The 13,383-nt window shown below is 39.5% G+C and overlaps 1 protein-coding gene across 1 annotated transcript in view; it reads right to left on the bottom strand.

Annotated features, from left to right (window-relative positions):
• Window positions 1-13,383, bottom strand: part of RYR2 (ryanodine receptor 2) — an 805,653-nt gene that overhangs the window by 369,598 nt on the left and 422,672 nt on the right. Inside the window, exon 28 of the mRNA XM_045294222.1 lies at window positions 1,003-1,150. Within this exon, the coding sequence (XP_045150157.1) occupies window positions 1,003-1,150 (148 nt within the window). The remainder of the gene's footprint in view (window positions 1-1,002; window positions 1,151-13,383) is intronic.

Genomic DNA, 13,383 nt, shown 5'->3' with positions numbered 1-13,383 from the left:
GGATTTAAGTGGAGAGAAAATGTTTTCAGAATGATGAGGGCAATGAATGTACAAATGCGCTTTACACAATTGATGTGTGTATGGATTGTGATAAGAGCTGTATGAGCCCCTAATAAAATGATATTTTTTTTAAAAGCTGAAAAAAAATGTTAGAAAGCAAGGATGTTACTTTAAGTATTAAGCTACTCCTGACCCAACTCATTTTATTTTCAATTGACTGATATGCATGTGAAAGCTAGACCATAAAAAGGAAAACCAAGAAATTAATGCCTTTGAATTATGATATGGGCGAATTATATTGAATATACCATGGGCTGCCAGAAGAGTCAACAAATCTGGCCAAAATGAAGTACAGCCAGAATGTCCCTTAGAAGCAAGAAGAGCAAGACTTCATAATACATACTTTAGACATGCTATCAGGAGGTCATACTCACTGAATGAAAAACATCATTGGTATTGTAGAGGGTCAGTAAAAATAGGAAGACTTTTAAGAACAGGGACTGGTAGAGTAGCAGCAAAATGGGCTCAGGCACAGCAGCGATAGGGAAGATAGTACAGGAGTGGGTTACATTTTGTTCTGTTATACAAAGATATACTATTAACTGGAACCAACTCAATGGATCTTAACAATAACAATATATGAACCAATATAAGTAATGAGTGTGGGATTTTACAAAACACCAGCTCCTACTAGAGGCATAGTTCCATTACCAATTTGATTTACCTTTTTTGAAAGAGAATTGGGTAAAAGGAACAATACCAGAACCAGTTACAGGAATGTAAACTTGTTTCATCCCCTTGAATAATCACTGCAGTACTGAATCACCCTATTGAGAGGGTCCTTCAGCTGTTCTCAGGCAGAAGGCAAAGAATAACTGTACAAGCCACTGGTAAATTAGACATTCAGACTATCTACCTAGTAGTTCTCCTTTTATGTATCGGGCTTTAAAGCGATATTACATGGTTTTGCAAGCAAAAGGGATACAAATGAAACAAAAATACCATGATCTTGATCGGGAGCATCTAGGTTGTAGCCATATCCTAGCAGTGTCCTCACCGCCTCCCTAAGGCTGTCCTTATTTGATTTCTTGGTGCGGTCATCTAGTAGAGCATAGGGAACAAGACGGGGGTTTCTTCTGTTCTTTACATCCTATAGAAAGAACAAATTGCACACATCATTAAAGCAATTCCAATGGCTTTTAAAAATTAGAAAGCTAGCAAATTTGAAGATTTTGCGGTAAAAGCTGTCTCTTCCATATGCTCTTCATCTTTTCAGCATGGAAAAGTTACTAAGATTCTATTAATAAAAGATTTAATCAAATTAGCAAATGCATAAATTTAAAAGCAGCTCTTGCCACAGGAAGAAAAAGTAGAAATAACTCAGCTTATCATCTTATAACCATCTACCATAGGCAATGGCCACAAGGAAAGGGTTCACTTATAATTTCTTTATAATTCCATGTATGAAATTGACAAGTCTTTGTTCTAAGCTAGTACTGGGCCCATGTTAGTGGTTTTTTTTTTTTGTTTTTTTCCCCATGTCGGTGGTTTTGAGTCAATGAATAACAAATTGCTTTCCCTTCTTCAGAGAAAACTCAGTGGGATACAGACAGCCATCCTTTGTCCTTCAAAGAGCTGGGGAAAATATTTCAGTTGCGCATATCCATTGGTGAAACTAGTAATAGGATCACTGAAATGAGTGCTGCTGTGTAATGTTAGTGCTGTTAAATTGGTTCTGAATCACAGTGACACAATGCACAGCAGGAATCACTGCCTGCTTCTACTCTGTCCTCACCCTCACTGCTATATTTGAGCCCACTGTTGCAGCCAATAATGTATCAATCCCTCTTGCTAATGGTCTACCCTTTTTTGCTGACCCTCTACTTTACAAGTATGTTGTCTCCCTTAGGGACTAGTTTTTCCAGATAACATGCCCAAAGTATATATCATGAAGCTTTACCATCTTAACTTCTAAAGAAAATTCTAAAGAACAAATATTTGTTCTTTCTACTGGTAGTCTGTGGAATGTATATTCAATATTCTTCCACAATACCATAATTCAATTGAATCTACGGTTTTCATTGTTTTTCCATTTTTTTCATACATATGACTACAGACTAAAAATTTAAACTTGGCTATTTTTTTTTAAATGGCTAAAATTTTGTTGGCAAAACAATACTTTACTATCTTAGCAAAAGGATGCTTAAATATAAAACCAAAGAATACAAAAATAAACTCACTGCCATTGAGTCAATTCCAACTCATAGAAACCCTGTAGGAGTAAGTAGAACTGCTCTTTTGAGTTTCCAACACTAAAGATAGGGTAAAAACTGTACTTTCAAGGGAATGGTAGAGATGTATTAGGTCCTATCATTCTATGAGTTACTACCACTTAAGAAATTAATTTCTATATACGAACAGCCTCTAAAAACCCTGATGGCATAATCATTAAGCACTAAACTGCTAACCAAATGGAGAGCAGTTTGAAACCACACACCACTTCACAGGAGAAAGATGTGGCAATCTGTTCCTCTAAAGATTACAGTCTTAGAAATCATGTAGGGCAATACTACTTTTCCCTAAGGAGTCTCTCTGAGTTTGATTCAAGTGTGTGGAAATGGATAGAGAGGTAACTGAGCATCTGCTGCAGAATCCGTCAAAATTTTCTCATTTCCAGAAGCAAAATCAGTTCTTAATTTAGCATTAAGAAGAATTGGGGGATTGTGGGCATCCTCACACCTTCTTGGAAAAAGTTCCTCCCTTCCTTCTTGACACCCTCCAGCAAATTTACAATGAATATCTGAAAAGAATTTCCATATGTAGGATAGTGACAAAATGAGCCTGGTGATAGTGATTTCCTATTGGACTATTAACCACAAGGTCAGCAGTTCAAAACACTTCACAGGAGTATGACAGGACTTTCTACTCCCATAAAGTTTTTACTCTCAGAAATTGACAAGGTAAGCTGTACCCTGTCCTGGAGGGTTGCTATGAGCTGTCATGGACCCAAACTCAGTGAATTTGGTTTGGTTTTGAGGATACAGAGACCTGGAGGCAAAAGTGGCTGGGTTGCTTGTTAGGGTAGCACCAAGAGTAAGTAGTTTAGGAATTCCCATTATGACCATCACAAAGCTACTACAAAATGAACACGTAGCATGAACACAATGCCAGCACTACCAATGAATCTTCCAAACATATTGCCATTTTCACATAGTTGCTAACCTCAACTTTGAAAATCTGGAATCTCTAAAGGGTTATGCTTCTTGGAGGCGAATTCTGGAAATGTGTTTATAAATGGCACTCTTTCAGTAGTTCCTTGCATAAATATTTATATTTGAGATGAAACTGGTAGAAATGATTAGTATAAGGCATTTCCTTTCTAATTGAAAGGTTTCACTTTCTATTCCACTTTGGTTGAAAAGACTAATGATCTACTTCCAAAAAACTCAGACATTGAAAATCCCATGAAGCACAGTTCTACTGTAACACACACGGTATTGTCAAGGGTTCAAAGTGAACACAAACACAACTAGTTTTGAATGCAAGCGAGCCAGAGAAGTGTTGACTCAATTGTATTCATTTGGAACTTATATAGGCTGAGAAATCATGTGACAGAACTAGACACCTCCAATAATAAGGTTATCCAGAAATCCTGTATTGTCTGACAGACAAGGTCTTCCAAGTGAGAAAGATGTTTCTTTGCAAAGATGCAATACAAAATTCTTAATTCTTCATCCCACTGTAGTATAAATAGCACATAATGACAGGATAAGGACCAGATTGCCACACACAATAGTTTAATAATCACATAGTGTTTAAATTATCACCATCCATAATGCTTATTCCAGATAAAATAATATCATTTTATGAAAAAAATTCAGATATTCAAATTTTCTGCTCTTTTTCCAAATTATAAAGGCCACTGGATTAAAACAATTTCTAAAAATGTACTTTTCAAACTAAGTTTGAGGTTTTAAACTGTACCATATTCTAAATCAATTAGAGACAATCAATTTTAATCTTGAAGATCATATTTAGTCAGTAAGAAGTGAAGTACTTTGACACTGGAATGAGTTGTTTATAGGTTGAATTAAAAACAAACAAAACCCCCTACCGCATTATCATAGAGTCAGTTCTGATGCATAGTGTCCTTAAAAGGCAGAGTGGGACTACTTGTCAAGGCTGTAAATCTTTACAGGAGTAGAAAGGCTCATCTTTCTTCCAGGGCTTTCACTGATGAGTTTGAATTGCTGCCCTTGTGGTTTGCAGCAAGCAGCACATCATCTACTATGTCATTAGGATTCCACTGCATTGAAGTGAGTGATCCTAAAAAAGTTTTTTTCAATTCTCCCAGCACTATTTATTGAATAATCTAGATTTTCTCTATTGATTTCAAGTATTACATTTGCATACATTTCTTTTTTTAAAATAATCATTTTATTAGGGGCTCATACAACTCATCACAATCTGTACATACGTCATCTGTGTCCAGCACTTTAGTACATATGTTGACTTCATCATTCTTACGACACCCACTTTCCACTTGAGCCCCTGGTGTCAGCTCATTTTCCCCCCCCCTCCCCCCCCACCCCCGATAATTTATAATTTATTATTATTTTATCATGTCTTACCCCATCCCACGTCTCCCTCACCCACTTCTCCGTTGTCCGTCCCCCAGGGAGGAGGCTACATGTAGACCTTGTCCTCTGTTCCCCCTTTCTCCCTCTCCTTCCCTCCACCCTCCCGCCATCACCACTCTCTCCACTGGTCCTGGGGACTTCATCTGTCCTGGGTTCACTGTATTTCCAGTCCCTATCTGTGCCAGTGCACCTCCTGCAGTCCAGCCGGATATGTAAGGTAGAATTGGGATCATGGTAGTGGGTTGGAGGAAGCATTTAAGAATCAGAGGAAAATTGCATATTTCATCTTTACTACACTGCACTCCTAAAATTTGTATTGTAAATCCTAACTTCTCTTCTTGAAGTGCTAATCCCCTTTGGGGTATGAGTTACATTTGTTATGTTAATGAGGCATCATTTCCTTAGGATGCTTTTGAGTCAATTACTAAAATAAATAAATACAACAGATAGAGGGGCCAGCAAGAGGGCAGGAGCAGAAAAGCCACAAGAAACAAAGACTCCAGCACTTGCAGGGAAGAGAAAGATTTCCCTTGGAGGCAAACTCCAAATTCAGACCTCTCGCCTCTTAATCTGTGAGAAAATAAGCTTCTGTTTGTTAAAGCCACTTGTTATACTCTGCTACATTAGCACAAAGACAAAATTTGGTAAGAGAAACAGTGGTGTTGCTGTAACAAATACCTACAATGTGGAAGTGGTTCGGGAACGGGTTCATGGGTGAGGCTGAGAGAGTTTTATGGTGCCTAATAGTAAAATCATAGACTGTGTTGAAGAGATTATTGGGAAAAATCATCTAGAATATTGTTAGAAATGTGGACATTAAGTGTACTTCTGGTGAGGTCTTAAAATGATTAATGCAATTGTACAACGAAGGAATCGTGATGCTTTCTAAGGAGTAGCAAAGCGGTCATGTGGTTCTTTGTGAAGCTTATAAAAACACGGGTTAGGAAAGAGGTAGGCTTAAAAAGGGACTGTAGAAAAGGAGTGAAACTTTAATATTTGGAAAATCCTATTGTATACACTAAGGACATGTGTGCTAGTGTTTTTGGTAGGGTGTGACTTGAAGAGACGATTCACTATTATTTTATGATGGAAATAGAGTTAGGAGAATTATATACTTTGTTAGATGGAACTTAGCTAGAAATCCTCCATAACTGTGACCCTGAGCTAACCCCTTCTAACTTGCCTCATAGAGTGTTCTTTGATGTATCCAGGCATGCGTGTTCACTGATACAAGCTAAGCCAATGACCTGATTCTTATCTGAGTGTAATTAATTTCCCAGGCTTCTTCCTTCTCATCCCTAAGGGCCAAGACATCCATACTTGGCTTGTTTCCTCAAGATTTGGGGTCCCCCTAAGTAATGGAAGTGCTATAAAATAAGATCTTTATTACACCAAAACTTTGTTTATTCAATTTGTGCCTGTCATTCCAAGATTTGTGTGTGTGTGACAACCTGTTTCATATATATACACATACATACACATATACATATACATATTCCCTGGGAGAATAAAGTCATAAGGAGACAGCATTTGGAGGAAGGATACACCTCCCAATCCCAACTCCCACTTGTCCTTTCTCACACATAGGAAAATAAAATGTAGAATCTTCTAATCCAACTGGTTTCTGTAATCTGGCAATAGTGACTGGGAAAAGCAGCCCTCTTGGTGCCCACAGAACAACATTTTTACAATGGATATGGCCACACAGTCTTTTGTTAAAGAGATAAGTCTGCCACTGGTGGATTTAAACAACTACCAAAACAGAATATCTACCAGTTTGGTTAGACTGAAGGGGGCAGGGATGGAAAAGAAGGAAAGAGCACTGTCCCTTGAAATTGTACAGGAAGAGATGCAGAAAGACAGATGCAAAGGCACAGCAAGATCACCCATGAGCAGAGAAGCTCAAAAAGCTCACACAGAAAGAAATCCTTCTTGTAGAGCTAGCATGCTAAATTTGAACTTGGAGCCTCCTAAACAGCAGGACATAGGCAAAAGAGCTACATGTGTTGTCCTCTAAGGAAAAGAGAACACAAACAAACAAAAAAGATTACTGGTATTTCTGGAGCTCTGGTGCTCTGGAACACCCTAGAGATCAGCAGAACTGATTGTAAGGAACATAGAAAACAGAGCTGTCAAGGGAACCCAGAGTCACCATGTATCTAGTATCTCAATGTTCCCCATGCATTAATATGACAGGTCTTAATCTGAGAGTCAAGGATCTGCCCTTGTAAAAAAATGATACAGAAAATTTTCCCCTAACACCAACCCCATGCTCAATGTAAACAGAGCTCAATAAATTAAGAAATAAATTGACACAAAGGAATAACTGATAGATTGGAGCTCATAGTTGGACTATACACACATAAACTCCTCATATCAACAGTACCTATCCCATTGGATACTCCAGGTGAATGATTGGCAAAGGTTTTCTTTTTAGTTTTTTTAATTTGGGGGTTGGGGCTTTTTTTTGGGGGGGGTTGTTTGTTTTATTGTTTGTTTGCTTTTGTGTTTTTCTTGGTGCTCTTGATGGCTTGGGTTTTCATTGTAATATAACTGCCAAAGTAAATGAAAGTTGTTAATAACCTGTGGACGACCTGTGGGTGCTGGGCTCCCACTTAATTCTAGCCCCAATCCAAGAACAGTTCTTATCAAATGGCCCTGCTTGATACTCACCTTCAGGAAGAGATCACTGAAGATAAGGGTGCTACCGCAAAGTGTTGTGGTGAAATGGTGCTTGCTATCAACTGAAATAGTATCTGGGAGCTTAAAAGTTTGTATTCAAACAAGCAGCCATCGAAGTGAGGCATCAACTAAGCCCACACTGAAGAAGCACCAGCCTGTGTGATCCAAAGATGACAATAGCAAAATCCAAATATGATGACGGGGAAAGCGTCAGAGCTTAAACTGTGATCACCACATTTGTAGAAGGCTATGGAGGGCAGTGGAAACCCAAAATCGATCAGCAACATATCTAGTCAGATTAAGCCTTCAGCAGATCCCCTCTCCCACAAAGAGGGACTCAAAAAGCTTTACTATGTAACAGAGATTATTGTACATTTGATCATGTTGGCTCAGACCATGTTATTATTTGATACTTGAGCAGTTGACCTCCCTCTTGACCAACCTGAATTTATTCTGGGCTCAAATACGTCTCACTTGTTCCACAACAGTTTTTCTCTCTGACTTTTAAAATATTGTTAGTGGCCTTTTCATTCTTACTCATTATTTTTTATCATTATATTATTGGTCTTCTCTCTGTTTCATTATGCTTTTTTTCTTTTGCTTTGTTTTTGTTAGCTTTCCCTGTTTATCAAGCACAAGAGTGGATGTATATGGACAATAACTGATGTGATAGTTTATTGGGGATATAAGGGAGATGGGGGGGGGGGGCTTGGGGAGCAAACAATGAATGTAGGAGGTGCTGTTTTGTTGTGCATGTTGCTTGGTTTTGCTCTGTCTTGTTTTTGTGCATGTTATTGTCTCCACAGGTCTGTCTAAATAAGATAGGCTGGATGAACAATCTGGAGGAGAAAACAATGAGACCGATGGTTCCGGGAGGACATGGGAGAGGGGGAGGTGGGGAGAAAGGAAGAGGTGTTAACAAACCCAGGAACAAGGGAACAACAAGCGATCCAAATTGGTGGTGAGGTGGGTGTGGGAAGCCTGGTAGGGCATGATCAAGGGTAATGTAACCAAGAGGAATAGCTGAAACCCTAGTGGGGACTGAGCATGATAGTGGGACAGGAGAAAAATCAAGAGAAATAGAGGAAAGAGCTGGGAGGCAAAGGGCATTTATAGAAGTCTAGATAAAGATATGTACATATACAAATATATTTATATGAGGATGGGGAAATAGATCTATGTGCCTATATTTATAAGTTTAGTATTAAGGTAGCAGAAGGACATTGGGCCTCCACTCAAGTACTCCTTCAATGCAAGAAAACTTTCTTCTATTAAATTTGCATTCTAAGATGCTCACCTTCCCGAAACAACCACTGAAGACAAAGCGGATGAATAAGCAAATGTGATGAAGTAAGCTGATGGTGCCCAGCTATCAAAAGATATAGCATCAGGGGTCTTAAAAGCTTGAAGGTAAACAAGCAGCCATCTAGCTAAGAAGCAACAAAGCCCACATGGAAGAACTTATCAGCCTGTGTGATCACGAGGTGTTGAAGGGATCACTGAAGACAAAGCAGATGAATAAGCAAATGTGGCGAAGAAAGCTGATGGTGCCCGGCTATCAAAAGATATAACGTCAGGGGTCTTAAAAGCTTGAAGGCAAACAAGCGGCCATCAAGCTCAGAAGCAACAAAGCCCACATAGAAGAAGCACACCAACCTATGCAAGCATGAGGTGTCAAAGGGATCAGGTATAAGGCATCATCAGAACAAAAAATCTTACCATAGTGAATGATGGGGGGAGTACGGAGTGGAGATCCAAAGCCCATTAGTAGGCCACTGGAGATCCCCTTGCAGAGGCATCTCCAGGAGGAGACCAGCCAGTCAGGGGGCGATACAACTTTCCTCTAGTTCCTAAATGTTTCCTCCCCGCTCCCACTATCATGACACGAATTCTACCTTGCAAGTCTGGCTAGACCAGAGGATGTACACTGGTACAGATAGGAACTGGGAATCCAGGGTGGATGATCCCTACAGGACCAGTCATGTGAGTGGTGATACTGGGAGGGTAGAGGGAGAATGGGTTGGAAAGAGGGAACCGATTACAAGGAACTATATGTGACCTCCTCCCTTAAGGATGGACAACCGAAAAGTGGGTGAAGGGAGACGTCGGACAAGGCAAGATAGGACAAAATAACAATTTATAAATTATCAAGGGCTCATGAGGGAGGGGGGAGCAGGGAAGGAGGGGAAAAATGAGGACCTAATGCCGGGGCTTAAGTGGAGAGGAAAGGTTTTGAGAATGATGAAGGCAATAAATGTACAAATGCGTTTTACACAATTGATGCATGTATGGATTGTGATAAGAGTTGTATGAGCCCCTAATAAAATGATTTAAAAAAAAAAAGAAAGGAGGAGGAGGGAGGGAACATAACAATTGATTGTGTTGATGTATATACAACTTAAAAAAAAACAATTTCACTATGGATGTGTATGATATGTGAATATTAAATTAAGAAAACTACTAAAAAGAATAAAAAGAAACCAAACTTGACCTATGGTTACCAAAAGTGAATAAGAAAGAGTATTTGTTAGGGGACATTGAGTTCATTTTAATGGTGATGGAGTAATTTAAAAAGAATACTAATTGTAAAACACAAAGAAGATAATTAATGGCACTGAATTAGACAAGTAGAAGTTATGGATTGGAGAATGTTTTGTTATGTATATTTTTGCCACAATTTATAAAAAGTACATGAATAACAATGAGTACAAGGAGGAAGAAACTGTTCTAAAATTGATCGTGATAATGATTGCACAAATTTTCTTGATATGATTGAACTATTTCATTTTATGATATGTGGATGAAATTCAAATACAATCGTTTAAAAACAGAACAAACCCCAGAAACAGAGCTGTCTGTGTCTCCGTGGGTGGGACCATGGCCTCTAGAGTCCAAAGGGTCAGCATGATAGGAAGTGATCTGAAAAGTCAGTCCACTATTATTTTATGATGTAAATAATATAATGTAGTTAGGAGAATTATATTGCTTGTGTAGATGTAACTTAGCTGGAAGCCTTCCATATCTGTGACCCTGAGCTAAACCCCTCTATCTTGTCTCATAGAGTGCACTGTAACAGTGTCCAGGCCTTATCCCTCCCCTCACTTAGGTTCAGGATCTGCATACTTGGTCTGTCTCCCAGAGATTTCGGGTCCCTAAGTAATAATGAAAGCTCTGTTACACAAGTTTTTTGTTAAAACAAAACTTTTGTTTTCCTAGTTGATACTTGTCATTCCAAGATTTGTATCTTTTTGAAAGAACTGTTTCACTCTATCTTTACATATATCCAGTGAAAACAAAGGGGTGAGGGGACTGGCACTGGGAGGAAGGACCCCCACCCCATTCTCCTTTCCCATGCATGTGAAAATAAAATTTAGGACTTTCCCAATCCACCTGGTTTATTGGTTTATGTAATCTGGCAATAGTGACCAAACTAAGTGGGCCTACCCAATAACAGTACCATAGCGTCCTAGGCTTTAAAGAGTCAGATCTTTGCAACCTGTGTGTGAGGATGCATTTTAGTCTGTTTATTTTTCAATTTACTTGAATTTATTGACAAATGATTAATATACCATGCAAATCAATGTTTTAAATATATTAAAAATTGTTGTGTACTGTCACTATAAATTTATATTCTTTTCTTCATTCTTGTATTCATTATTATTAGCTCCCCATGTCACCTCAACCTCCCTGTTATAACCCAAAGAAAGTAATAATCTTTTATATTCTCTATACATTTACCTATCCTGAATTTCATATAAAAAGAATAATATTTGTGGGAAATCTTTGGGCCAGGTACGGACTAGGCAGCCCACATCTCCTCTCAGGCTCCTCAGAAAGATAAAACTGCAAGGCCACCATTTCTAGCCTCTCAGGTGGATAAAAGACTTATTGATGTATGTATCTTCTGGCCCAACATTCCAAGGAGCATATCTCTCTAGACCAAGGTTGTAAAGCCCCATCCCAGCACTCCAGGGAGTAGGTTGGCAAACAACAAAGGCACTTCCCCCTGATCTCATCCTGACTCAAGGTCCTTCAGCTGCAAACAAACAAACAAAAAAATCGCCTTTCCTGTTGTCAAGTATACCTACTTAGCAGGAGCCCTTTATATCTCCCACAGCCTCACCAACAAACTGATTTCCCTGACTGAACTTGTTGGCTCTCAGAGCCCGCCCCAGGAGCTCAAGATGCCCCCATCCTTCTCTGGGTCCCTTCCCTCAGGGGAGTTCTTTCCCTGCCTCAATGAAGCCCTTCTCAACTTCACATTCCTGGCTAAATTCCATCTCTGTTCCTAGTCTCCAGCTCCAACCTCTCAGGAAACAGAAAGATTTCTCCCAAGCTGTCTCCCCCAAATAGATGCCAAATGCAAGATGTTGCTTGCTACACATGGTAAATGACTGTATATTAGGAGGTCACTGAAAGTAGGTCAGAGGTTATTCTCCTTAAGGGTATCTAGAGCAAGCAGACTGTATAAAGTGACTCACTCTAAATAGGGCCCACTCCCTTCTGATATTGTTCCCTTGAAGGAGTGCCCAAAGGCAAGCCCAGGACCACTCATGGATGACTAAGTTTAGGCCACTATATTGAGTCTAGAGTCCACCCATCTTGCCACATATGTACCCTTATTCCCTCCCTGAACTACTGCGTGAACACCCCTAGGTCACCCCCCTCCTATTGTTTGCATTGCCTATGTTACAACCCCTTCTCATGATGTACATTTAATCAGAGGGCTTGCATGCCTGCAAAGATATGTAAGCTTTGGTTAGAAATAAATCCTCACAAGAGCTCTCTCCTGCCTTCTCATTCCCCACCTCCACATGTACCACCAAGAGGAGCTGAGGTAAGAATGCTACTATGAAATGTGTCTGACTTCTTTATTCTACTCTCTCTCTCTCATCTTTCCCATTTCCCTATGACTTTACTATAATCTTTAATTTTAAAGAGAACAATGGGACAAGATGAAAGTAAACCTAAGACTTATGCTATTACTCTCACACATTTATTGAAGAAAAAAAAAAGAAAGAAAGGTAGCAGTAATGAATTAAAAAATCCAAGGCTTTTTACAAGTGGTGAAAAAGTATAATCCATGGTTCCCAGAGGAAGGAACTTTAGATCTAGGAACTTGGGGAGAAGTAGGTACAAAATTGAAGAAAGCACACAGAGAAGGGGAGAGTATCCCCGTGGAGACATGGTCTCTGTGGGCTCAAGTTAAGATGGTCTTAGAACCTTCGCAGGAGGAAGAGAAAGATTATCAGTTTAGTGAGAAGTCTTGTGTCTATCCAAATCTAGAAAAGCAAGCTAAAGTCTCTGTGAATGAGTATGAATTAGGTGATGAAACTTTAGAAAAACTGAAGAAGCTGGGATTGATTTGTTATCTGAAGCCTCTGATTATAAACAAAACCTCAGGGCCAAAGCCTCTATGCCCTTGGTGACTTAAGGTTTCAAGGTGATGAAGCACTAGAGGCAGTGAATTGCAAGACCCAAAGTGAGACTATTAAACAATGCCATGAAGGCAAGCAGAATGGAAATCAAAGAGAGGTAAAGTTTCCATACAAAGCTGAGAAAACTAAGCCTGAGTCAGAAGGGGATATCATAGTAAAAGCATCTGCTTCCCTCCTGGAATTTAGTGTAAATAAGAAAGACCAGAGACTGTAAAGCAATTAACCAAGCCAGTGCTGGAGGTAGAGGGATTAGCTCCAAGAAATGCAAACTGAGAGAGCTAAACAGAAGATGAAGTTCAGGAAGTGAAGTTTACAGATATACCTGTCCAGAAAACTAGTGCAGAAAATAGAGGCAAAGAGGCAAAGTCGAAAAGCAAGCTGCGGCCTGTGCCAGAGCAAAAAGGGAATGCATTGGGTGAGTCAATGTTGCTCAAGAGTCAGCAATAAAGGTGAGATAGTTTATTGTGCCAGCCTGGCAGATGAACACAAGTGGGATTAACTGAAGGGCAGAGAGATAAATGCCTTGGTGAGTCTCGCCTTTCTTGTCTCTCGCTCTGTGATCATTGGACCAGTGTGCGGCTGCCTTGCTTGTCCTGTGCTTCAATTTAAAAGCTACACTACCT

This window comes from Echinops telfairi, unplaced genomic scaffold (genome assembly GCF_000313985.2).
Source record: "Echinops telfairi isolate 266 unplaced genomic scaffold, ASM31398v2 ScPeMD7_3509;HRSCAF=4178, whole genome shotgun sequence".
NCBI lineage: Eukaryota > Metazoa > Chordata > Mammalia > Afrosoricida > Tenrecidae > Echinops > Echinops telfairi.
Note: the sequence above shows the minus strand (reverse complement) of the source record. Positions and strands in the feature narration are given on the sequence as shown.